Source organism: Aethalodelphis obliquidens, unplaced genomic scaffold, assembly GCF_003676395.1.
Source record: "Aethalodelphis obliquidens isolate GAN/ISIS:26980383/991018 unplaced genomic scaffold, ASM367639v1 scaffold60, whole genome shotgun sequence".
Classification (NCBI taxonomy): domain Eukaryota; kingdom Metazoa; phylum Chordata; class Mammalia; order Artiodactyla; family Delphinidae; genus Aethalodelphis; species Aethalodelphis obliquidens.
In genome coordinates this window covers 3,977,504-4,002,621 of record NW_020838004.1, presented here as the reverse complement: position 1 = coordinate 4,002,621, position 25,118 = coordinate 3,977,504, and the positions used below count along the sequence as shown (strand labels likewise).

At 46.4% G+C, this 25,118-nt stretch overlaps 1 protein-coding gene, 1 long non-coding RNA gene and 1 other non-coding gene across 4 annotated transcripts; all 3 read right to left on the bottom strand.

The window, feature by feature from the left end:
• Positions 1-1,908: 1,908 nt before the first annotated feature.
• On the bottom strand, positions 1,909-24,900 carry LOC113610031 (uncharacterized). The gene is made up of 3 exons (XR_003428903.1): positions 24,890-24,900; positions 8,216-8,232; positions 1,909-3,815 (listed from the first exon to the last, which is right to left on the bottom strand). It is a non-coding gene; the product is annotated as an uncharacterized LOC113610031 (long non-coding RNA).
• FUT4 (fucosyltransferase 4) lies at positions 15,847-18,525 on the bottom strand. 2 transcript variants are annotated; one of them, XM_027087806.1, is made up of 2 exons: positions 18,364-18,525; positions 15,847-17,973 (listed from the first exon to the last, which is right to left on the bottom strand). In XM_027087806.1, the coding sequence occupies exon 2, from the start codon at positions 17,856-17,858 to the stop codon at positions 16,665-16,667; it is 1,194 nt and encodes a 397-aa protein (XP_026943607.1). In that variant the 5' UTR covers positions 17,859-17,973; positions 18,364-18,525; the 3' UTR covers positions 15,847-16,664. The 2 variants fall into 2 exon arrangements, with proteins under 2 accessions (XP_026943607.1, XP_026943606.1); XM_027087805.1 differs by having other exon boundaries at positions 15,847-18,525.
• Positions 22,430-22,536, bottom strand: LOC113610046 (U6 spliceosomal RNA). Its single transcript, XR_003428915.1, has one exon. It is a non-coding gene; the product is annotated as a U6 spliceosomal RNA (small nuclear RNA).
• Positions 24,901-25,118: the final 218 nt, after the last annotated feature.

Below are 25,118 nucleotides of genomic sequence, written 5' to 3'. Positions count from 1 at the left end.
AGATCGAACCCATGCCCCCTGCAATGGAAGCGTGGAGTCTTAACCACTGGACCACCAGGGAAGTCCCTGCAATTATGTTTTATTACAAATATTACAATAAAGGATAGATCTCTCAAAAAATCATGTAATAGGTCATTAATACCATTCTAAATAAATAAACAAAAATTTTAAAAACTGTTTTATTCCTAGTATAGTAAATGTTGCTTGATAAAACCTACATAAACAAACTTATGCTTAGGGTACTACCATATGATCCAGCAATCCCACTACTGGACATATATCCAGAGAAAACCATAATTAGAAAATGTACCTGCACCCCAATGTTCACTGCAGCACTATTTACAATAGCCGAGACATGGAAGCAACCTAAATGTCCATCAGCAGAGGAATGGATAAAAAAAAAGAGATGTGGTACTGGGAATTCCCTGGCAGTCCAGTGGTTAGGGTTCTGCACTTCCACTGCAGGGGGCACGGGTCAATCCCTGGTCAGGGAACTAAATCCCACAAGTTGCACGCTGCAACAACAACAACAAAAAAGATGTGGTACATATATACAATGAAATATTACTCAGCCATAAAAAAAAATGAAATAATGCCATTAGCAGCAACATGGATGGACCTAGAGATTATCATACTGAGTGAAGTAAGTCAGAGAAAGACAAATATCATATGATATCACTCATATGTGGAATCCAATTTTTAAGAATGATACAAATGAACTTACTTACAAAACAGAAACATACACACAGATATTGAAAACAAACTTATGTGATAATCTATATGAGAAAACAATCTGAAAAAGAATTAATATATGTATATGTATAACTGGATCACTTTGCTGTACACCTGAAACTAACACATTTTATTTTATTTATTTATTTTTTAAACATCTTTATTGGAGTATAATTGCTTTACAATGGTGTTAGTTTCTGCTTTATAACAAAGTGAATCAGCTATACATATACATATGTTCCCATATCTCTTCCCTCTTGCATCTCCCTCCCTCCCACCCTCCCTATCCCACCCCTCTAGGCGGTCACAAAACACCGAGCTGATCTCCCTGTGCTATTCGGCTGCTTCCCACTAGCTATCTATTTTACGTTTGGTAGTGTATATATGTCCATGCCAGTCTCTCACTTTGTCCCAGCTTACCCTTCCCCCTCTCCGTATCCTCAAGTTCATTCTCTAGTAGGTCTGTAACACAACATTTTAAATCAACTATAATCCAATAAAAATTTTTTAAAAATTATCCTTAGGGTCCTCACTAATTCTAAGACTATGTACATATAATATTGATTCAAAATGTTTTGAGAATGGATGAGTCATCTCCTGGGGCAGGACTAAGGGAGACAGTGTGACAAAGAATGCTCAAGGCAGGAGAGGGGTCGGGGCAAACACCAGGTCCTGGGTGTGGCTCTCAAGGTCTCAGGACCCGAGAGCAGTGTTTCAGATACAGAAAGCTCAGTGTTGGGTCATCCCCATCCGCCAGGAGGTTCACTTTTTCCCCTCACAATCTGTGTCAGACCCTCCTGCTAGAGTACGCGATCTTGCCCCAGTTCGCACTCCCATAGTGGGTCCGATTTCTGGGGAAGTCAACCAGGGTCACCGAGATTCTCGGTTAAGAGTCCGCACGGGCCGGGACTGATTCTTCCCAGACCCCCTGGATCCAGATCACGGCGCCCTAACCCTTCCTCTTGCTGCTCTCGGGGACGGGGAGGGGGTGGACGGACCCGGGAGAGCGGGATCAAGAGAGAAACGGCATTTGTGGAGGAAGAGCTAAGGGACAGCCTGGCCGGAGCTGAGGACCCCGGGGAAAGCCTCTTCTGCCCCGACCCTTCCGCCACCTGGACCCGGGCCCGGCCCTCCCCCGTGTCCCGCCCCCTCCTCTCGCCCACCCCTAAAGTCGCGGCCTCTCTCTGTCCCGCTGTCCCTTTCCCCTCTTCTCTACCCCCCTCACCCTCTCCTCCCCTCCCGGCCGCGTAGACCTCGGCCCCGGCACCAGTGCGGGGGTGGGGAGATGGGGGCTCTCAGCGCGTCCCCACCGCCATGCTCCCACTCTCTGCAGTGTTTCAACACTGCGTCCCAGCCGTTGGCCGGGAGCCCTGGTATTTCACCAGGAGCCTGAACACCTGCGCGGCTACTACAACCAGAGCGAACCCTGTGAGCGACCCGTGCCTGGTTCCAGGTCATGACCCGCATCCCAACAGATGGACCGCGGTCGCCCCAAGCTTCGCTGGGAGGCTGCGGCACCCGCCTGCCCAGCCCCTTCCACCCGGAAGGAGCCCGCGGCTTCTTTCACCCGGTTTCATTTTCAGTTTAGGCCAGCAGTCCCCAACTTTTTTGCACCAGGAACCGGTTTTGTGTAAGACAAATTTTCGTTCGGGAGCAGGGGAGCGTGGATGGTTCCGGTGGTAATGCGAGCGATGGGGAGCAGCAGATGAAGCTTCGCTAGCGCGCTGCTCACCTCCTGCTGAGCGGCCCTGTTGCTAACAAGCCGGGGACCGGGACCGGTCAGCAGCCCAGGGGTTGCGGACCCCTGGTTTAGGCTATAATCACTGCCCAGAGGTCCGGGAGAGGCTGGCTTTGGGGCGGGGCTAAGTGGGCAGGGCTTAACGTGGGCGGGGTTGTGTGGGCGTGGTTGGTCGGGGGCGGGGCCAGGGTCTCAGACACAAGAGTGGTTTGGTGGACGCGATCCGTCCCGTGTTGCGCGCCTCCTCCGCTGGGTACAGTGAATAAGACGCCTCTGATGGCGCCGGTTACCTCGCCCTGAACGACGGCGCGGTCTGAGCTCGCGGAGGGCAGGGCGGCTTACATCACCCGCGCGAGCGGGAGGCAGCCGGTGAGGCGGAGCGGCACAGGAACTACCTGGAGCGGGAGTGCGTGGAGTGGTAGCCCAGACACCTGGAGAATCTGACAGGACGGGGACGCTGAAGCGGATCTCCCCGACCTCCCCTTGGGCTGGGGCTAGTTTCCCACAAGGGGGAAAAGTGGAATCAGCGTCAGAATACCGCCCCTCCTGCTGCTCTGTAGAAGGAGAAGTCCACCTAGATTTTCATCTTCTGTACTACAGAGCGACTGGCCCAGAGGGCTCGCCTTTCTTTCTTTATTCCTTTTTTTTTCTATTTTTGTTTTTATTTTTAATTATCATACATTAAAATTGACTCTTTTTGATGTACAATTTCATAAATTTTAACACATGCATAGATTCGTACAACCATCACCATAATCCAATATATAAATAGAACAGTTTAGTCACCCCCAAAACACTCTCTCAGGCTTCCCTTTTGTGTTCACATCCTCCGCCCCACCTCCAACTCCTGGCAACCACTAACCTGTTCTCCACCACTACGGTTCTGTCTTTTTGAGACTGCTACATAAACCAAATAATACAATATAATTTTTAACGTTGGTTTCCTTAAAGGACTGTTAAGGAACACAGTCCCTCGCATTGGAGGGGGAGACGATCCCTGAAACGACTGATCAGCTGTTCCCTTTGACCCCGGCAGCTGTCTTGTGAACCACGACCTTCTCTCTCAAGCTCTTGTTCTTTGCCTGAGGACATCCTTGGAGGCCTGATTCCGGTATATCTAAGTCATTCACCCTCTACCCCGGTCAGGAACAGCAGTCTGTGTTCTCCTTCTTAGAGACTTGGAGCCTCCTACCACAGGCTCTCACCCTGATTTTAGAACTTTCCAAGGAGTAGAAGATTATCCCAGATTCGCCAGTCCAGGCTGATGTCTGGGGTTTCTGCTTCCTCCTTCTAAACCAATTGTCCTGTCCATTCTCAGGATGGGCAAGAGTGCTGCTTCAGTGGCCTGTGAAGGTAACCCAAAGTGGGAATTTTCTGAGCCTTCCTCCTCAGAATCCCCAAAGATGCACGTAGCCCACCACCTCATCTCTGCCCCTGAGGTCACCCTGAGGTGCTGGGCCCTGGGCTTCTACCCTGCAGATATCGCTCTGAGCTGGCAGTGTGACAGGAAGGTCCAGATCCAGGACATGGAACTTGCGGAGACAAGGGCTTTCCAGAAGTGGGTGGCCATGGGCATGCCTTTAGGAGAGGAGCTGAGATACGTCTGCTTAGTGCAACAAGCCCATCACCCTGAGATGGTATAAGGAGGGGGCTAAGAGGTGGAGCTTCTCAGAGAAAGCAGAAGCCCTTCTGGACACCTTCAGCAAGGTCAGGGCTCAAGCCTGAGGTCTGGGCCCCTCATCTCACCATCCCCACCATGGGCATCTTTTTTGGCCTGGTTCTGTTTGTGGTCCCTGCTGTGGTGACTAGAACTGTGATGTGAAGGAAGAAGCAGGTCAGGTAGGGAAGGGAGGGAGGGGATCCGAGTTTTCTTATCCCATTGGAGGGTTTTAAGCCTTAGGTAGAAGTTGGCCCTGCCTCATTAATGGGAAATATGATCCACACACAGGTACTTGCCCAGTCTGGAGCTAATTGCTAACCCTTACTTTTTTGTAGAGCACTTGTGAGAATGAAAGACAAAATTTTCACCTTGATAATTCTGGTGTGCGGACCTGATCCCTGACACTCAAAGATCGGAGGGGAAGGTCCCCGCTGAGGACAGACGTCCAGGAGGGCATTTGGTCCAATTCTTCTACATCCCCTTTCTTCATGTTTCCCCATCCTGCCCTGAGTCTTCAGTCACAGTTCTAGGAACTTCTCTGTAGTCCAGGACTGGGGGGTTTGTCTAGGATCTCATGGTCCAGTCTTCTCCCTGGCCTCCCACGTGATGTTTTCTTCCCACAGCCAAAAAACAGGAGGGAGCTCTGCTCAGGCTGCACTAAGTTTGGGTGGGGATGGGGGTTGATCCCTGAGAACCGTGGGAGGGTGTAGGCAGGAGCCCATGGCCGGGACCTCACCCAGCCCATAATTTCTCCCTTAGTCACATCTCTGGGCTTTGACCACATCCTGTTTTTGCTCTACCCCAGTCAGTGAAAATGATCAGTGCTCTGATGTGTCTTTCACAGATCCTAAAGGTGAGAGCCTGGGGGCCTGGAGTGAGGGAGGGGTTGGAGCAGAGGGGACATAACAGGGTTATGGAGATTCTTTGAGTGGGACATTCTGAGCACGCGTGGACTGTTGAGAATGTCAACAGTTAGTGACTGGCCTGAATTTGTTCGCGGTTGTTTTCTTCTGCGGTGTGAGACAGCTGCCTCTGTGTGAGACCAGTGATGCAAAATTTGTTCACTCTCTTGCCATGTGACATCAAGGTCCCCTGACCTCTTTTCTCGCAGCTGGTATCTGAATGTGTGTGTTCCTATTAGCATCACGTGAGGAGGTTGGGAGACTGGCCCACCCCTGCCCACCAGGACTCCCTCTCCACATGACCTGTGTTCTCTTCCCTAGTCAGCTTTCCTGTTCCATCAGAGGCAGCGCTGGGCCATCTCCATCCCTGACTTGACCCCACGTTGTACTAATAATGTTTTACTTCCTTATGGAAAATAAAAAACCGGATATGAATTTCTCGTTTCTAATTTGTGTCTTGTGGGGTTGATGGGTTAATAAAGGAGAAGAGGGGCTTCCCTGGTGGCGCAGTGGTTGAGAGTCCGCCTGCCGATGCAGGGGACACGGGTTGGTGCCCCGGTCCGGGAAGATCCCACATGCCGCAGAGCGGCTGGACCCGTGAGCTATGGCCGCTGAGCCTGCACGTCCGGAGCCTGTGCTCCACAATGGGAGAGGCCACAACAGTGAGAGGCCCGCGTACCGCAAAAAAAATAAATAAAGGAGAAGATTCCTAAAGTTTGAGGCGGGAAGTAAACGGAAGCACTGAGAACCTTCCAGCATGCACGTGTTTGCTGTTGGGGGCCGGGGTGGGATGGGGAAGACTGAAGAGCGAGCGTGGACGGGGCGTGCATCAGTGCCCAGTGCACCAGTGCTCAGTGCATCCTGGGCTTGGGTGTGGTCACTCCTCGGCTGGGTCATCTTCTCTTCTCCTTTGTCCTTGTCCCTTTGGTAGAGCCTTGTCCCACCAGCACCTGTGATCACAGGGACTTAGACATCACCTTGTTCCCGTCCTGTTTCTAGGACCATGGGCAGTGAGGGCTTCATGTAGCCGGGTCAGCCTAGGTTCAGGCCTGGGTCCGGCCCTCAGCTCCCATCGTCTGTGTGTTTATGTTTCGCTTCTGTGGTGTTCTTTTGGATGATGCCTGTTCTTTTTCGTGTTTAGAGTTCTGGTCTCATTCTCCTCGGCGTGTCCCCTCTTTCTGACAGTAGCAGGAGTCATTTTGCCTGTCATCGTCCCCACAAGTCTCAGGGAAGCCCCTGCACGCAGGAGTCTCTGTGGTATTGAGATGAATTTTCAGACTCATCCAGCTCTTGCCCTTTTTCTAGGGGTGTTTCTTGGATTATTCTTCCCATACTTTACCAATATTTTTTTAAAGAACCAGATCTTGGAATGAACAGAGAAGAGGGATCTGGTAGTTTCCCATCTTAATTAAATTCCCGTTGGGTTTCTAGCATCTCTGCAACCTGCCCCCTCTCTCTGCCCTTAGCTCTCATAATCGGAGTGCTGGCTCCAATGCAAACTCATGGATTTATAGAGTCTAATTCAACTCACAGTTGCTTAGAAAATGGGAGCTACAAGCCTAGGCTCATCGTTTCTGAAGAGAGAAACTGAATTGTGTGCTGTAGTATGCAGGAGGGTTGGTGTGAGAGGGGGAGCTTGGTGGAGGGAAGGGAAGGCAGTGCTCGTGAGGAAAGTACAGGTGGCACTGATGTCAGTGTGAGTGGCTGCTGTGCTGCCGCTGCCACGCAACAGCATTTGGCCTGAGGTTCCATTAATAAAGATACTGTCTCTAGAATAGGGAGGTGCTCTATACTGATCATTCACTCAACTGATATCCGTTGTGTGTCAGATATATGACACAGTATTTTTACACCTAGGAAACCTCGGTGAGCTAAAAACAAGCAAACATTGCTGGCCCTGTGGAGCATATGTTCTGTTGGTAAGAGGGAGACTATACTATAAGCATAGTAAATGAGGGAAGTGTTTATGTTAGAGGTTGGTTAGAGCTTTGAGGAAAGTGATTCAGAGTATACACGTGAGGGGGAGGGCAGATGGCTATTCTACTGGTGTGGTCAATGCGGGCCTCATTGAGAACGTGACCTTTGAGAAAAGATTTGCAGGACATGAGAATCGTCTAAGAGGATATCTGGGGGAAGTTCTTTCCAGACAAGAAAAGCCACCAGTGCAAATGCACTAGGCAGGAGTCTGCCTGTGTGTTCAAGGAAGAGTGAGGAGGCCGGTGTGGCCAGAGCAGAGAGGAACTGACATGAGGTCTGATCATGTCAGACCTGCCTAGATCATGTAAGGCCTCAAGGATACTGGAAAGGTTTTGAAACAAAAACATTTTGTTTTGTTTTGTTTCTTTTTTGAAACAAAAAAGAAGAGCAGTTATGTTTTCTAGTCTCCTTCCCCAGCCCTACTCAGAAGACTTAGAATCTTCTCTAGCTTTTGCCAACCTTATCCACCTAGGGACTGGACCCCATTTCTGCACGCCTAGCCCATTGCTGTGATCCTGCTTTAAACCTCATGGACTGACCACCTGAAACAGCAAGGCTGCTGCTACCCATCTGGCCCCAAGTCATGTCCACCTGGAGACTCTTGTACTCAATCCACAAGATCACAACTGCTATTAAGTTGATACTGGCCCTCACCATGAGGTCTCCAGGCTCTTGTCAATACCATGGTAAGAGCTGCTGGCAACCACCCAAAGGCATTGCCTCTAGTGAGTCTGTTGACCTGGTCTAAGCCCTCTGCAGTTCTAGCTCCTGCTTCTTTCCAAATGTCCAGACACTGAAGTCCCAGCAAGCTTCCTGGTAAGCCAGCGCTACATATGTGCCCCCATATTTTACAGATGAGAAAATGCAGATTCAGAGTAGTTGAGAAGATTACCCATAAAAGCAGCAGAAGATTGGCAAAATTTATGTAAATTAGGACAGAGGGGCACACATCACAGTTACTGCAAAAGTTGGACTTAATGAAAGAGTACTATAACAAAAGATTTGAAATTAAATGGACATGTATTAGAATCCTGGCTCAGGTACTAGCTGCAGTATTGTACATGCCTAACCTGTTTCTCAGTTTTCTTACCTCTAAAATGGGGGTAATACCTGCATTAGTTATCTAATACCCCCAAACAAACCCTAAAACAACAAACATTTATTATCTCATAGATCCTGTGGGTCAGGAATCTGGGCCTGCCTCACCTTGCGGCCTCCGGAATCTCATCTGAAGTCTCACGCATCTGGGAGGCCAGACTCAGTTCCTCTTGAGCTGTTGGACTGAGGGTTTCAGTTCCTCACTGGGTTGGCCAGAGGGCCTCCCTCTGTTTCCTGCCCCAAGGTAGCTCACAGCAGGTCAGAGCAAGCAAGCTAGAAAGCAGGAAAGGGCCCTGGAATGTTAAACCAGGCTTTTTATCTCCTAATCTCTGAAGTGTCAGTCTTTCACTTCTGCCATATTCTTCTCTTCTTTAGAAATGAGTCACTAAATCCAGACCAAACCCAAAAGGAGATAATTACACAAGGGTGTGGACACCAGGAGGAGGAGCCAATGGGTGTCATCTCAGGGGTGAATCTTAGATTCATCTTAGGGACTGACTACCACAATGCCTTTAATGTAAAGACTTAAAAAATAGAAAAAAAATATGTACAGCATCCCGCAAACAGTAAGAGCTTAATAAATAACACATATTGGTGAACTACAATTTCTAGCAAAGAATCCTTGTTTAAAACCACAAATGTATACCTCCCAAAGAAGGAGGCTTTGGGCTTCCCTGGTGGCGCAGTGGTCGAGAGTCTGCCTGCCGATGCAGGGGACACGGGTTGGTGCCCCGGTCCGGGAAAATCCCACATGCAGCGGAACGGCTGGGCCGGTGGGCCATGGCCGCTGAGCCTGCACGTCCGGAGCCTGTGCTCCGCAATGGGAGAGGCCACAGCAGGGAGAGGCCCGCGTACCACAAAAAAAAAAGGGAGGCTTGATAAGTCCTTAGATGAGACTCATTTTTATCAGAAGCTGTTTCTGTTTGATCAGTAAGATGGTTGTGCTTCATTGTATTTCAGAATAAGTTTCAGGAAGTGAAACAGAGATTTCTAAAATGTTTATCTGACATTATAAGAAGGAGAAAATCATAGGGTCAGGGTAGGTGTGCCTAGTTGCTAGGAGAGCAAAATCCCTTTAGAAATTAGTCATTTTGAAGGTGATGCTTAATAATGGCATTTAGTTTTAACTGTAGTGTTAGTGAAAATAATCAGGTAGATAAATGTTGAGACTAGAGGCTGTCGCACTTGTATTCTTCATAAAGAACATTACGAAGACTTAGCCTGTGATGGAGGAAGTTCGTTCCTGACATGTGCTCCTCCGACCCCTCTGAGGCTACTACTGAGAGTTTGCTTTCTGTCCCCTTAAATTCTGTGATTCTGCACATGATCTAATACGTCTTTCTGTGACGTCTTTCTTATGACAGCACTTATGTGTTAGAATTGTTTGTCAAAATGTGTTTCTCCCAGTAGAACATACACTTTTTGAGTGCAGAGTCCTTGCCTTAGTTTTATTTACATCCCCAGGTCCTAGCATAGTGCCTGCAGAGAAGACACCCAAGAAATGTATGTAAAATGTTGCTGAATAGTCCATTTCCCCCTCTTTGCAAAATAATTCAGATTAAGATTTTAGCACTCGACCTGACAGGGCATCATTTTTTAGTATATTTAGGGAAGCTTCAGTAATTTTCAGAAACATTCATTTGACAATCTCAAAAAATCCAATTCTTTACAACTTACTTGAAATAGTTTTATAGTAGGGTTCCCCATGACACTAATAAGGTATCAGATGTTCTGAATCCCCTCCAGATTTCCCAACGACCCTTCTTCAAAGGAGTCAATTGATTACGGCTATCTTAAAAAATAATAAATTTCTCTAAAAGTAGATATTGAGGACAGTCCAAGTATGCTGACTGGAAATTTAAAGAAAAAAAAACCCAACAAACAAAACAAAAACTGCAATGAAAGTGATTTTTCCAAGATGAAAAAGAAGCAATCAGAAGAATCTGTTGTAACTGTTTATATTTCTGCTGAAATGTCACTTTATTCCTTGTTAAGTTCCTGACTCCTTGTCATTTCACTCCCCACTTGCCAACAGATGCTGCATTTCAAGTTGGAACAAAGGTTTCTTTTGAGGAAAGTGGCATCGAATGGTAGATTTTACTCTCTTCTCTCATTCTCCGGGCACATGTTCCTCCTTTATCGTACTTCTTTGTCATTTCACCCTCATCTTCCCTCTCCTCTTTTTCCATCGAATCTTCTCACTGTCTCTTCAAGCACTTCTTACTCATTTACCCCAATGTCTTTCCTTTTTCCTCTTCACTCCCCACATATATTCACCACCCATTCTGCTTTATAACGCATTTTTTTTACCTCTTTCGTTATTGAGTCCTCTTTTCTTGTCACACCTGCTTCTACCCTCAGCTGGCTATCATCATTTTTCAAACTCTATACTTAAATGAGCACATCAGTGTGCATCTATTGGAGAAGGGAAAGTAAATAGTGTTTTTCTAAGTTCATATTTTCCCCTTTTAATAATTTGAGCATAAGCTGTTAAGAAGAAAGATGCCTCTGCCCACCATCACATTCCTAGTCTTTATTCTACCTCTTTAATTTTTTTTTATTTTTTGGCCGTGCCGTGCAGCTTGTGAGATCTTAGTTCCCCGACCAGGGATCGAACCTGGGCTCTCAGCAGTGAAAGCAAGGAGTCCTTACCACTGGACCGCCAGGGAATTCCCATTATTCTACCTCTCTTAAAAATGGCATTATTTAATTTAGCTCACAGGAGCTAGAGACAGTACAGAGTGCATCAGAGCACTCAGTGAAGTCAACTGGAATGAGAGAAAAGGGTACACTACTTAAACCCTTGGAGATGAGTCACTAGGTTAAAGGGAAGAAGCCAGGCAAGAAAGAGCAGAGGACGAGTTGAACGAGACCTTGTGGAATTCAGAAAAGGCAAAGCCATCACACTTCAGTCACCATTCTAGAACCAAAGAACTTACAGAAACCCCTTGACCAAGAAACATCCCATGTATCATTGTTGAATACATTAGTGACTGGGAAATATACATTATAAACAAGGAGTCATTTTCCATCTTTAATCATTTTGTCAAAATAATCTGAACATGGGTACATAAATACTTGATTTGTTATAAGAATGTGCAGCATAAAAGTCCCTGAAACATATCCAAGAATGACTTGAACTGTATTCGTTGCAATTATTCACCATACTAATTACCAAGGGCTGGGCTCCCTTCCCTGATATTTAAGGCATGTTATTAAAAAAAGATATATATCATATATACACACATATATAAAATATAATAATTACATATTATATATAAATAGATATATATTTTACTAATGCTACATCAGAGTCTCCCTCTCTGGTGCCTGGATTTTCCACCAGTTTACTGATGCTGTGTAGTAAGTCATTTCCAGACTGTAAAGAAGGCACTTAGGGAGGTAAATTAGTTCTTTAAGCCCTAGGGTGCCAGTTAGTAGAATGAGGGCAATGGAACTAGAAGGTCCCAAGAGAAGATGTTGTCCAACCCCCTCCTTCTGCAGTTCAAGTGACAGAGGCTCAAAGGAGTTGTGACTTGCACAAGCACGGCTGTTTCTGCCGCTATTACTGTAACCTTAGGTAAGTCCTTAACCAGGTCCCTCTTCTGTAAAATGGACTGGTGATCATCACAGCTAACATCTTCCAGGTGCTTCCTGTGTGCCCGACGTTGTTCTGAGTACTTTAAGTGTCTTTTCTAATGCTCCCAACACCTCCATAAATTATATATGATTACCTTCAATTAGAGATGAGAATTTCAATACGCAGAAAGCTTAAATAATTTACCCGAGATGAGACAACTAGGAAACGTTGCAAAGCTGGTCTAGTAACTGCCTCCAAAATTCTCTAATTCCAATGCGTAAAAGAAATCCCCCGCAGGTAGGTTCTCAAATTCCTATCTCTAAAAGTCTAGAGCAGAGTTAACAAACTATAGCCCACAGGCCAAATCCCGGCACCGCCTCTGTTTACAGATTGTCAGTGGCTGCTTTTCGTACTACCAACAGCAGAGGTGAGTAGTGGCAGCAGAGGCTGTATGGCCGGCAATGCCTGAAATATCTACTCTCTGGCCCTTTACAGAAAAAGTGTGCTGATCCCTGCTCTAGAGCTTTGAAAATTTGGAGAATCCTGTAACTGTATAGCACTTTACAATGTACAAAGCACCCTGGCAAACACATTTAATCCTTGTTTTGCAGGGGCATTCATGCATTATAAAGGAGGACGCTAATTTAAGTAACTCGCCTAATCAGGGCCACAGGGGCAGAAAGTGGCAAAACCACACACCCAGGTTTTGACTCCAAATTGCGAGCTCTTTCCATGAAGCTACCCTGTCTCCTCTAAATTACTGCTGAGGAAGTGTTTGGAAACTGGAAAGGACCTGTGAATACTGAAAGCAAGTCAGACTGTCTTCTTGATGCAAATATTTCAGGCGTACTCGTGTAATTAAAGTCATCGAGCACTAAAAATATTAAATTAAATTTGTAATACATTTGAAAGAAAAGTTTATGAAAGCCATTTTGAAACACATGTGATGCATCTCTATGTATTTTTATGTTAGCGTATGTGAAATTGTAACCTGCTCAATTTAGAAGGACTTGAAAAATGAAATCATATAAAATGAGCAATTGCCGCATTTCTCTGGCTGTTTGATGAAATTAGCCTAAAAATATATTGTTTGTTCCTTACCCCAAATTTGCACATAAAACTGCAATTATACCTTCCTCATGCTAAGTATTCAATAAATAACATGGTTAGTTTTAAATAGAGTTAATACCAAGGAGAGCATTAGTAAAATAATACTTATTTAACAATATAAATTAACCAGAACAAAAACAATTTTTTAAAAAAAAATTCACAGAAAGCATAGTGCTTCTTCCTAGTCTGCAAATTCTAGCTCAATCTAAATGGCAGTAATGACTCTTGAAATAGTACGGCTGAGCTTTAGGGATTCATTTGAAATACATGAATAAAAAGGAAGGCCACTTCCTTTTTATTTCAGATATATTCTGTAACATACCCTGAGATTTAATTCTACAACCCCTATAAATGGATAAGGAGGCACCCTGAAACCACTGCAAGAAGGGAAATAAACCTCTCTCTCTGTCACCAATTGAGCCACCACTATGTGTTAGGCACCTTATTACTTTATTTCCTGAACAGCTCATAAGGAGCTGTGAAGTCATTTCCTGCCCCATTTTACAGTTAAGAAAGCTGAGACTCAGGGTTATTACTAATTTGCCCAAGGTCACATGGCTGGAATTCAGAGTTAAGGCAGGTTACCTTCAAACTATCCCCCACTGTCCCATGTAGATTCCCAATAACACCAAGACCACTGACCAATAATTCATAAATACTTATTTTAAGAATAGAATCTTTCCTTCTTTATTGGGGGTTCTATTTTGATATAATTTGATAATTTGATAATTCTCAAATTATTGATAATTTGATAATTCTGCCCATACTATAATATTTTAATGAGGACATTTTATCCAGGGATTTCAATTTCTCCTTTTAAGGAAAAGGGAGAATTGAAGCACCTAGACGTTAGTAAGCGTTTCGAACAAATGCATAGAGATAAAAGTTACTTTATGATTCAGCTAATTGTACTAATCAAATGCAAAATTACTGTTTACAGCAGAATTCTGTATAAACCTAATTAATCTTGGACCTTACCCACAACAGTCACTGAGGGTGCTTATTATAATAAATCAGGGAGAAAAAAACCCCATCATTTCAGGCTTTAAATCAACTGGCTTTCTAATAATTGATTTATGGTATTATTAAGAATGTCACTTTACTCCTAATTTATCCCTCCCCCCCCAAATTAGGAGTTTGGGATTAACAGATACACAATACTATATATAAAACAGATAAACAACAAGGATCCACTGTACAGCACAGGGAACTATATTCAATATCTTGTAATAACCTATAGTGGAAAAGAATCCGAAAAAGAAGATATATTATCTATAATATATATGCTATATAGAATATATATTATATATATATACTACATATATAATATATATATTAACTGAATCACTTTGCTGTACACCTGAAACTAACACAACACTGTAAGTCAACTAACTATATGTCAATCAAAAAAAAAAAAGGAAAAAAACCAAAAAAAAACCCCACTGGATTAATGCCCAGTCAACATATTTGGGCTTCCCTGGTGGCGCAGTGGTTGAGAGTCCGCCTGCCGATGCAGGGCACACGGGTTCGTGCCCCGGTCCGGGAAGATCCCACATGCCGTGGAGCGGCTGGGCCCGTGAGCCATGGCCGCTGAGCCTGCGCGTCCGGAGCCTGTACTCCGCAACGGGAGAGGCCACAGCAGTGAAAGGCCCGCGTACCACAAAAAAAAAAAAAAATGGGGGCTTCCCTGGTAGCGCAGTGGTTAAGAATCCGCCTGCCAATTCAGGGGACACGCGCGGAGCAACTAAGCCCGTGCACCATAACTACTGAGCCTGCAATCTAGAGCCCGCGAGCCACAACTACTGAACCCGTGTGCCACAACTACTGAAGCCCACGCGCCTAGAGCCCGTGCTCCGCAACAAGAGAAGCCACCACATTGAGAAGCCCACGCACCTCAACAAAGGGTAGCCTGGGGCTTCCCTGGTGGCGCAGTAGTTGAGAATCCGCCTATCAATGCAGGGGACATGGGTTCGGGCCCTGGTCCGGGAAGATCCCACACGCCGCAGCGCAACTAAGCCCGTGCACCACAGCCACTGAGCCTGTGCTCTAGAGCCCACGTGCCACAACTACTGAGCCCGTGTGCTGCAACTACTGAAGCCTGGGCGCCTAAAGCCCGTGCTCCACAATGAGAAGTCACCGCAAAGAGAAGCCCGCGCACTGCAATGAAGACCCAACACAGCCAAAAATAAAATAAAATAAATAAATTAAAACAAACAAACAAACAAAAAAAGAGTAGCCCCCGCTTGCCGCAACTAGAGAAAGACTGCGCACAGCAACAAGGACCCAATGCAGCCAAAACTAAATTAAATTTTTTAAAAAAGAACGTTACTTTAAACAAATAAGTTCGGCCAATTGATTTATCAAAGTCCACTATTTACTTTTTGACAGTGGTAGATTATAAGAGCCTTAAAGAGAGGAACCTAGCCTTACACATTTTTGTTTTTCCCGTGGTGCAGGTACATGGTGACACCTAATATGCTGTTCATTCAACAACTTTTAAAGTCAATGCATATATTTTCAAAGTTGGTCCCACAGCACAGTCTCAAGGGCACTAGAAATGTGAGGATGTACCCACTGTACTACTGGGCAGACCAGGAGGGGAACCTGGTGGCCCCAGGGAGAATTGCAGATTTCTGTAACAAAAGATAAAGTTTTTACTGCAGGCACTGATTAAGTTCTATTCCCTAGCAACTAAACATTTAACTTAAAACAGACAGAATCAAAAACCGCTATTAACAGACGGGAAACTTTCTTCCTTTTGCATGATTCCATAATACAGTGCAATCCCTTTCATTGTTCTGCAGACAGGTAATGCCAGGACCCCATGGAGGACTGACTTTCCAGTTTTAAATTTCAGCTCCAGTAAAGACACAAAATAAATAATTTTGTGGAAAGTGACACTGTGGCTTCCTTCTCTTCTGTTTGTAAACACAGGCTGGTTTTCTGGGAGGAAGGGAGAAGAAGGTTGCTTCTGCTTTATTTTCACATCTGTAATTTTAATATGCTTTTTAAAAGATCCAGGTTATAGAAAAACATAGACACAGAAAAAATCAGTTAGCAGATGATTATTCACATTATAAAGGGATTCTCCATAGGGTTCCATTAAATATTGCGCTCTTCTAAAACAGTGAATTTGATTTAAAAGCGGCTTTTCAAGAATACATTTGTGTAAAGTGAGGTACACCAAATATTCATCCTAACTCTTCTCCAAGGACAATCCAGCATCTTGTTTCCATTCATAAAGCAAGGGAACAAACAACAGCACTTGTTAAGGAAGTCAGTGGATTCTTGGACCACCCTCCTCACCTTTCTTAGGAGATGACGCTTTGAGAAATCCAGGCACAAAGAGAAAGACCCACCTGTGGCCACAGTCCTTTCTCTATCCTGCAACAAGGCTCTTTCTGAAACCAGGGGTTTGCCGCATTCGGCCCAGTCACGTGAGTGGAGGAGCATTGTGTGAGATTTGGACTCAGCACAGGCCACAAATATGGCCTGTGGCACATGAGGAAATTCAGAGCCACTGACAATTGTTTCTTGTAGGTAAGCTGTTTCTTCACCTCTGCACTGGTTACAAGGGGAGGAAGGCCCCCATCTTCACCCCAGAGCTCAGATGCCCTTGGACAGCAGAGGAAGCCCAACTGCTAGTTGTCCAAAAACCATGAGCACCCAGGACCCTTCCCACCCAGTCTTTGTGCTGAATAATATTACTTGGTAAGTCAACTTTAATCTATGGGAATAGATTAAAAATGGGTGTTTGGAAAATACAGTCCCATGATCCGGCAGTTAAGGAGATGCACAGCGGAGGATCCGGAGGATCCAAAAGCCGACGACTTGGCCTCCCTGGGTTACAGCCAGGGGAGGGTGGCTTCACCGCTGAAACCAGCCAGCCAAGTTAGGGACGCTCTTGGGCTGGTCCCCAGACATCTGCACAGCCTGGCAGGCCCGGCACCAAGGCTCGTCCCAGAAGGAGGTGACGTGCACGGCATAGCTCCGACGCCAGCTGAAGTATCCGCGGTAGGCAGCTGGGTTTCGATCGAGGAATTGCAGGTGGGCCGCCAGGGAGGAGGCATCAGGGAAGTCGTCCACGTGGATGAAGGCACGGCGGGGCATGAAGCGCTCGTAATTGGCACGGTCTGGGCCCAGCACCACCGGCACCGCCCCAGCCAGGAAGGCGTTACGCCACAGCTTCTCCGTGATATAATCCAGGTGCTGCGAGTTCTCGAAGGCCAGGTAGAACTTGTAGCGGGCCACTGTGTGCAGGAGCCCGACGTCGGGCAGCGGCTGCCCGGGCCCACCCTTGCCGAAGACGTCTACGGTCACGTACTGGCTCAGCTGGCGGTAGTAGCGGACCCGCGCCTGGCGCTCGTCCCAGTTGCTCACCACCCAGGCCACCAGCCCTTGTTTCCGGGCCAGCGGCGGGACCAGACCCGGCGGCTGCTCGCTGGGATGGGTCCTGGGGTAGAGGTAGCCGTAAGGCACGAAGATGTCCGAGTCGGCCCGGTAGGAGAGCGTCCAGTTGAAGAGGTTACCTGCCAGGCTCTGCAGCCCCGGGGAGTGGGTGGGCGACTCGAAGTTCATCCACACCCAGCGCTGGCCGGGGGGCCTGGGGCCCGAGGCAGCCAGGGCTAAGGCCTCCGCGGCTTCCTCCTCGTCGTCCATCAGCACCTGCTGCTCCTCCGCCGGGCGCACGTAGACGCCCCAGGGCGGGGGCCAGTCCTGGGGTCCCCTCACCAGGTCTCTGTGGTGGAAAAGCACCGCCTGGGCCTCCCCGTAGGCCGCGCGATCAGTGAGCAGGAGGCAGCCGCTGATGTTGAAGCGCAACCGGCAATCGGGGTGCGGCCTTTTGGCTCTGTGCCGGCCCCCGAAGGGCTCCCACCACAGCAGCACGCTCACCCGCCGCGGCGGGACGGAGGAGGCCCAGGGCAGGGGCGGCAGCTGCTTCCAGCAAACATAGACGACCACGGCGCTGCACACCAGGCTGGCGGCCATCAGCGCCAGATGGGCCTCGGACCGCCTCAGGCCTCCACGCGGAGTGCGCCGCCCGCCCCACCGCGCGCTCATGGCGAGCGCCGGCAGAGCCGCCACCGCCTGCCGCGCGGCCGCAAGCCCGGAGCGGCGGCGACCGCTCTCATGCTGCCACTGAGGGTCCAGCCTTCGTTGCTGCTCGCCGCCCGACCTGGAGCGGGAAAGGGCGGTCCCAGTATCTAAAGGCCCGCAGGTCTTCCTCTCTTCCTCAACACTCATCGCCCGGCAAGGGTCCAGGGCGACGGAAGCAGACGCGGCGGCCCAGCCCGGCGCAGCCCCGTCCCTCCCCTCAACTGCGCGCCCGACCAGACCAGCCCGGCCAAGCCCTGGACGCCTCCTGCGGCACCTCCGCCCACTCCCCGGCCCCTCCAGGGTTCCCGGACTCCCCGGCAGCGCCCCGCCCGCGACTCCGGATGCCGTCGCCGTGATCCCGGACCTCTCCGCGTACCCCACGCCTTGGCCTGGCGCTGGTGCTCTCGCCCGCCGGGGATTCCCTCCCAGCTGCGCCCGAGCCCTCAATCGCGGCCGCCCAGATCCTTGCCTTCCAGAGTGAGGGCCCGGTCCATCCCTGGGCGCCGGCAGGTGGCGCGAGACCCTCCAGAAGCCGCGGCGGCGCGAGCGCAGGCGGGCACGGGAGGAAGGCGGCCCAGGGGTGCCGAGCCTCCGGGCGGGATCGAAGATCCGCTTCCTTCCTCTCGCCCCATCAATGGCCAGCGACGCCTGCCGGAGGGAGGGAGCCCGCGAGGCCAAGGAGACGTGCTGAAAGAGGCGCAGCCTACGCGAAGCCGACCTTGACCTCGTGACCTGCCGCCGACGCAGGCAGGTAGTGCAGTCCGCTCCCGCGGCGCGGCCCACAAAGGTGGTGCATTTTGTGAAACCAAGTTTTCAAGGAAACCCTACTGTCAGGAGAACATTCGCTTTGCCTACAGCCCCAAAAGAGGAAAGAGAAGAATCGAAAATTTTCTGAGCAATGAAAACACGTTCTTTTTCTTCGCTCCCCCACTGAATGAACGCTTCTGCCTGCTGGCTCATAGCTTTCTTTGTACCAGAGCTATGAATTTCCTGCCTATTCAGTGGGATGAATGAATGAACAACACCATTAATTTTACTAAGCACTTAAGAAACAGCGTAGTATCTGCACTCATGAAGATCCAGCGAAACACTCTGAACTATAAAACGATGACTAAGATAAATATTATAGCATCCAAGTTTAGGGTATAAAGGGTAAGTATCACAGTGGCCTCTTCAGGTTTATCAATGAAGCAACTGAGGCATCTACTTCTACCTTGACTTAAGGAGTTTTTTTTCCCTGATGGCTTGAATTTGAATTTCTGGATTTTGGCCTTCATTTATGTAATTTAACTTTTATTCAGCAAAGTTCTAAATAGGGCATGGGTGGGCTGCTGACCTAAGGAGAGGAGGCAGTTTTGAGAGAATTTCTAGATCACAGCAGTGCATTGGTGGTGCCCCAGCCCAGTGCCATGTAAGTTACAAGATGTTAGGGAATAAGTAGACTTGCTGGGAATGGGGCCATCCTTTCAGGTGTTTTTGATGTTATGCCATTTGGATTTATTGTGCAGAACTTTTTCATTGAAAACCAAGTACAGATTGTAAAAGCTTCTATAAAAATGGTTTCATTTAGGTAGTTTCAAGTGGCATTACCTGCCCACCCACAGTGACAATTTGGGAGCTGAATGGACAGCGCTAGGTGCTCTGGCTGTACCCATCAACCTAGTGATACTTTCTCCTACACACCAAAAACTTTTACAATGTTTTTATAGAATCATTTTTCAAGCTAGTTAAGCAAATTGTCTTTGAAATTAGAAATTTCAGTGATTCTCCACTCTTATTTTTAATTAGAAAGAAAAAGCTATAAATGCATGAATAACTTTTTTCAACCAAAGGAAGGAAAGGACATATTGGCTTTTCTTTTTATGCAATTCAAAAATCTATACCTTTATGCCCATTCCTCCCCAACTTCAGTTAAATAAGACATCATAGATAGAGCCTAACATTGTGTTTGGCATTTGGTAAATGTTAGCCTACTTGCTTGTATCCTCCCCCCACTCCCAGTTTTCCCTTAGATCCTTCAGATATTCCAATTAAAGCAACTTTATACTGGCAGAACGGCTCAGATCTCATGAATATCAATTTCCATTGTGTCCACTTATCTTGGTAGGGTGCAGGACCACAAACTGTCCCTACTTCAGTCATATCTTGGTGTATGCGAGGGGATACCAAGCAGAAGGTTGTGGCTGGATCAGTGAAAAAGTCATGACTTACCTACAAACTATATGCATTTATTCACCGGGCAATGGTTTGTTCTTGCTTAAAAGGGGTGGAGGGGAGGAGGCAAGAGGAGGAAAGGCTTTAAGGGAAAGTAATAAAGCCAGGTGTTCTCATTTATTCATTTAGCCAACTGGGAAACTGGGATGAAAAACACTATTTCTACCTTTCAGAATCTATGGAGAGGAAGGGATCTTGGAAGGTTTTGAGAAGGTGGTTCCTGGAATAATTAGGAATGATTAAAATGGGGGAGGAAGAGGGCTGAGACATTAGTCTAAACAGAAGAAGCAGCATATGCAAAGGCCAGGCAGTGAGAACCAGGATAGTAGGTTAGGAATTACAAGAGTTTAGTTTGGCTGAGGAGATAGGGTTTTATCCTGAAGCCTGTGGAGAGTCCTTGAAAGGCTGTAACAAAGCAAGGGAGCAATATAATGAGATTAGTATTCTTTTTTAAATTTATTTATTTTATTTATTTTAGTTTTGGCTGCGTTGGGTCTTCGTTGCTGTGCGTGGGCTTTCTCTAGTTGTGGTGAGCGGGGGCTACCCTTCGTTGCAGTGCGCGGGTTTCTCATTGCGGTGGCTTCTTGCGGAGCATGGGCTGTAGTTGCACAGGCTTCAGTAGTTGTGGCTTGCGGCTTCTAGAGTGCAGGCTCAGTGGTTGTGGCACACGGGCTTAATTGCTCTGCGGCATGTGGGATCTTCCCAGCCCAGGGCTCAAACCTGTGTCCTCTGCATTGGCAGGCGGATTCTTAACCACTGTGCCACCAGGGAAGCCCTGAGATTAGTATTTTTAAAAACTCATTTGTGGGAGGAGGTGAGTATACAGAAGAGGACGTGAGATGGGCTTCTGGTGTGGTGGCCATGTTTATTGATGTGGGCACTGGTTAATGGGTGTGCTTGGTTGAGGAAATTCATCAAGCTGTATGCTTACATATGTAATTTTATGTATGTATATAATATGTCAGTAAAATGTTGCTAAGAAACAAATCATTCCGTCATCACTAAAGAATGAGTTGGATATTAGGGACCAGGATAAGAGTAGAAGTATCCAGTCCAGTTAGAAAGCTCTTGCTGTAATTCAGATGTGAAACAAAAAAAGCCTGAACTAAGACAGTAGCTGTGAGGATGAGATTAAATTAAAATTAAAGGAGAATAGATGCAGAGGTACTTAGGAAGCCAGTCTCTTTCTCCAGGAAGCCTTCCTGGACACCCATATGAACACATCCAGGGTAGGTTGCATGCCCCTCCTGTGTGTGCCCATATACACATCTTTCAGAACATCATTGGGCAGCAATCATGGCTGTTTCAGTCAAACTCCATCTCTTGCACAGAACCAGGCATCTAGTAGTATTCATCATCTCAATGAATACTTGAATGAATGAATGAATGCTCTTAATGTATTATTGAAATGATCTTTTGGTATCACTGTTCCCCAACTAGAAAGTGGGCCAGTATCAGGAGAAGCTGACAATATGAATGACTTGCTGTGACCTTAAGAAGCTCCTTAAGCTTTCCGTGTAAAATGCTACACATGTACTAATCAGGACCCCGGGGACAAGCTTCGGAAACTCCATCAGATTAGGCTGGGTCTCGGGGCTTCCCTGGTGGTGCAGTGGTTGAGAGTCTGCCTGCCGATGCAAGGGACACGGGTTCGTGCCCTGGTCCGGGAGGATCTCACATGCCGCGGAGCGGCTGGGCCCATGAGCCATGGCTGCTGAGCCTGCGCGTCCGGAGCCTGTGCTCCGCAACGGGAGAGGCCACAACAGTGAGAGGCCCGGGTACCGCAAAAAAAAAAAAAATTAGGGTGGGTCTCATTGGCCCAACCTGGACAGGGTGCTCATTCTCGAAGCAATCACTGTGGTCAGGGGATGTGGACTCTCTTTACACCCTCTTCTGGATCTAAGGGGTAGAATCAGTCCCATGTAAACCTCGTGGACTAATAGTGGGGTGAAGGTAGTTGCCCAAAGGAAAAAGTGAAGTGCTGTTCCTTGAAGAAGAGGGAAGGGATGGTGGACAGAGGCCAACACAACGTGTCTACCAGCCTTGTGCAAGGAATTATTATTATTCTAAATGAATTCTAAATCAATTTAGAACTTTAAACATTCTATGATTCTTTTTAATTTGGTAATAATAAACAAATGTTTCTGTTGTGTATTTAAAGGCCTCCCAGTTTCCACAAAATATTACACAGGAAAAACTGGATCTCAGTCGCAAGCACGATGACAAAGTCAGGTATCAGGAAGGGCTTTTGGCCCCTGAATTTGCTAAAGATGTGTAGAGGGGAGCTCCGAAATTCAAGGCTCATTTTTTTTCTTTTTTTAAAAAATACGGAACACTTCATGAATTTGCATGTCTTCCTTGTTCAGGGACCGTGCTAATCTTCTCTGTATCGTTCCAATTTTAGTATATGTGCTGCCAAAACGAGCATTCAAGGCTCATTTAATCAAGATAGATGAGGGCTCCATGCACAATGGGGCCAAGAATGGCCTATTCAGTTCCAAATTCTCTGGGGGCAAGAACCAGGCCAACTGTGGTTCCTCGAAATCTAACTCGTGCTTTGTTCTTCCCCAGGGAAAGAATTCATTTTAAGCCTGTCCTACTGCTCTTCGCCAGAGACGGTTGCTGTTTTCCAGGGATGCCTCAGAACGTGTTCTGACCGCCTTGAGTCTGCCCGCGAGCACCAAGCTCGGTCAGCTGCAGGTGCATGAGAAACAGGCTACCCTCTAATGGGTGGCTGTTTTTCGCTGAGATTTCTGTGGCTGAACATTGACCTGCCAAGTATACTTCAAATGTTTTTCTTGAAGAGATAAAATGGCAAAGTTCCTCCCAGTATTACGTACTTACCGGGAAATGGGGAGCGGCCAGTGAGCAGGTGCAACTGGAAAAGCTAACCCGTATGCAAAAAAAGATGGGCTTATTTCTTTCGTCAGATACAAGTTTTTAACTGTGTATAACTGGGCAGATGATTATGCAATGATTGTTAGTTTAAAAGTATTAGGAATTGTATAAATTCCCCAACAATCCACAAGTTATTGGTCATTGCCCTATTAATTCCTTGATAGAAAAAGAAAACTAACACCAGCTTTTAAGGTCATTTCTTTTCATCTAAGTGCAAAAATTTACTGCCCCTAAAAGATATTGTTATGAATAGTCAATATGAGAATTTATTACATTTATTTTAGGGTTTTACTCGTATGCACTCAAGTTCTTCCTGTATTCTTACTTGACTGAACAGGTAGTGCAAGAATTTTGGATGTTCAGAAAAAGGTACATTGTGCAATTCTGGTTAAAGTCAGAAATATTCGCACCATATTTAAAATATTTATAGGGCTTACTTCTGCATTCTTCTTGTTAAACTACTCTTTCCTAAAATAGAGTTTATTTGCAGTCACATGTAGAAGTTATGGAATACAAGACTTATACAAAAGAAAATTATTCTGACATTGCAATAAACATGTTAATATCACACAGTGCAATGCCTGGCACATACGAGGTGTTTAATAAATGTTTGTTAACTAAATGAATAGATGAGTGAATCAATGAACACCACTGTTAATTTTACTTTTCATGAGGCACTTATGAAACAGTTCACTTTCTTCATTCATGGAGAGTATGCAAAAGACTTTGGACTAAAAAGTAATGACTAAGATAAATAATATAGCACAAGTGTAGGGTGAAAATGGTAAGTATCATACTGGCCCCCCCAAATCCTCTTCAGGTTCACCAGCATTATCTCTGCACCTCACCTGAAGTCTACTTGGGTCCTCAGTCAAATGAGTTAGCTCAAATTCCATACGGCACTGCAGGAACCACTTCTATCCTGGAAGCACCACTGGACTCTGCAAAAAAAGGGAACTTCTTTGAGTGAGCTCGCTGTTCAAAGACTTAATTTCCAGGATCATCTAAGACAGGAGGGGAATAACAGCCCCTCTTGAGGTCAGAGAAGAGAAATTAGATGTGAATAAAAGCCATAGATGCTGCCTGACCACCATTCACACATTCTCACCGTTCGTCACTGGAAATCTGCTGTGCCTCTTTAGTTCCCTTGAAACTCTCAAGGGCCCATTTCCCTGTCCACAGTTTGAGAAAGAACTTTGGGGGTTGTTGTTAGAAGATTTTGATATGATGACCCCAGGATTGGCTGTGTTCCTTTAAAAGGTAAAATACTGCAGTGTTTCTTTATTTGGATTTATTATGACGACTCCTTTGTCGTTATCAGCTTGCAGAGCTATTTTTCAAGTGTGTTCCAGGAAATACAGGACTGAGAATCGTTCTATATTGACATTTGAAGGGCTCCATTAGGGTCAGACCTTGTTTGGGCTTAAAAACTTGCAAAGGCTATAACTTCATGTAGTAACACTTATTGGATGTCCATTATGTGCCAGACACATGAGGTATATTTGAACAAACAGACAAAAATTTCTTCCCTTGTGGGACATGTAGCTATCACACTCAACCCACCCGCGTAAATTATAGCTTTAGAGAAATTCCAGATCTGAAGAATCCAAAGGTAGACTTCAGAAGCTATGATGTGTTAGGCCTTTAGTCACCCTGCCTATTTGCTTCTTGAGGCAACATTTCCTTGATTGCCTTGTCACTTTGTCATTTGTCACTTCTGAACTGATCAAGTGTCATTATCAGAGTGGAAAGGTCTTTCAGACACCTATCTTTGCAACTTTCTCATATCCATTTATAAATAGTTAAGCAAGGTTTGTTCATATTATCAAAGACGTTTTTCAAGTTAAAGCAAAGCAATGTTTTTTGAGGGGTGGGGTGTACACCTGGGTCTCTCCACCCAAAAGTTTCCACTCTAACCCCTTTAGCTATAGAGACCTGGAATTATGAACCGGAAGGAAGCTACTTAGCTGACACACGTGCTCCAAGCAGGTATTATAATTAAGTCAGATAAAACTAAAGGCAGTTGTACTACTAAGGATTCTTTTTGTTGCCGTTACAGTGACTTACTAGAGACAGATTTATGATGACTGTTTTTTTTTTTTTTTGGCCACA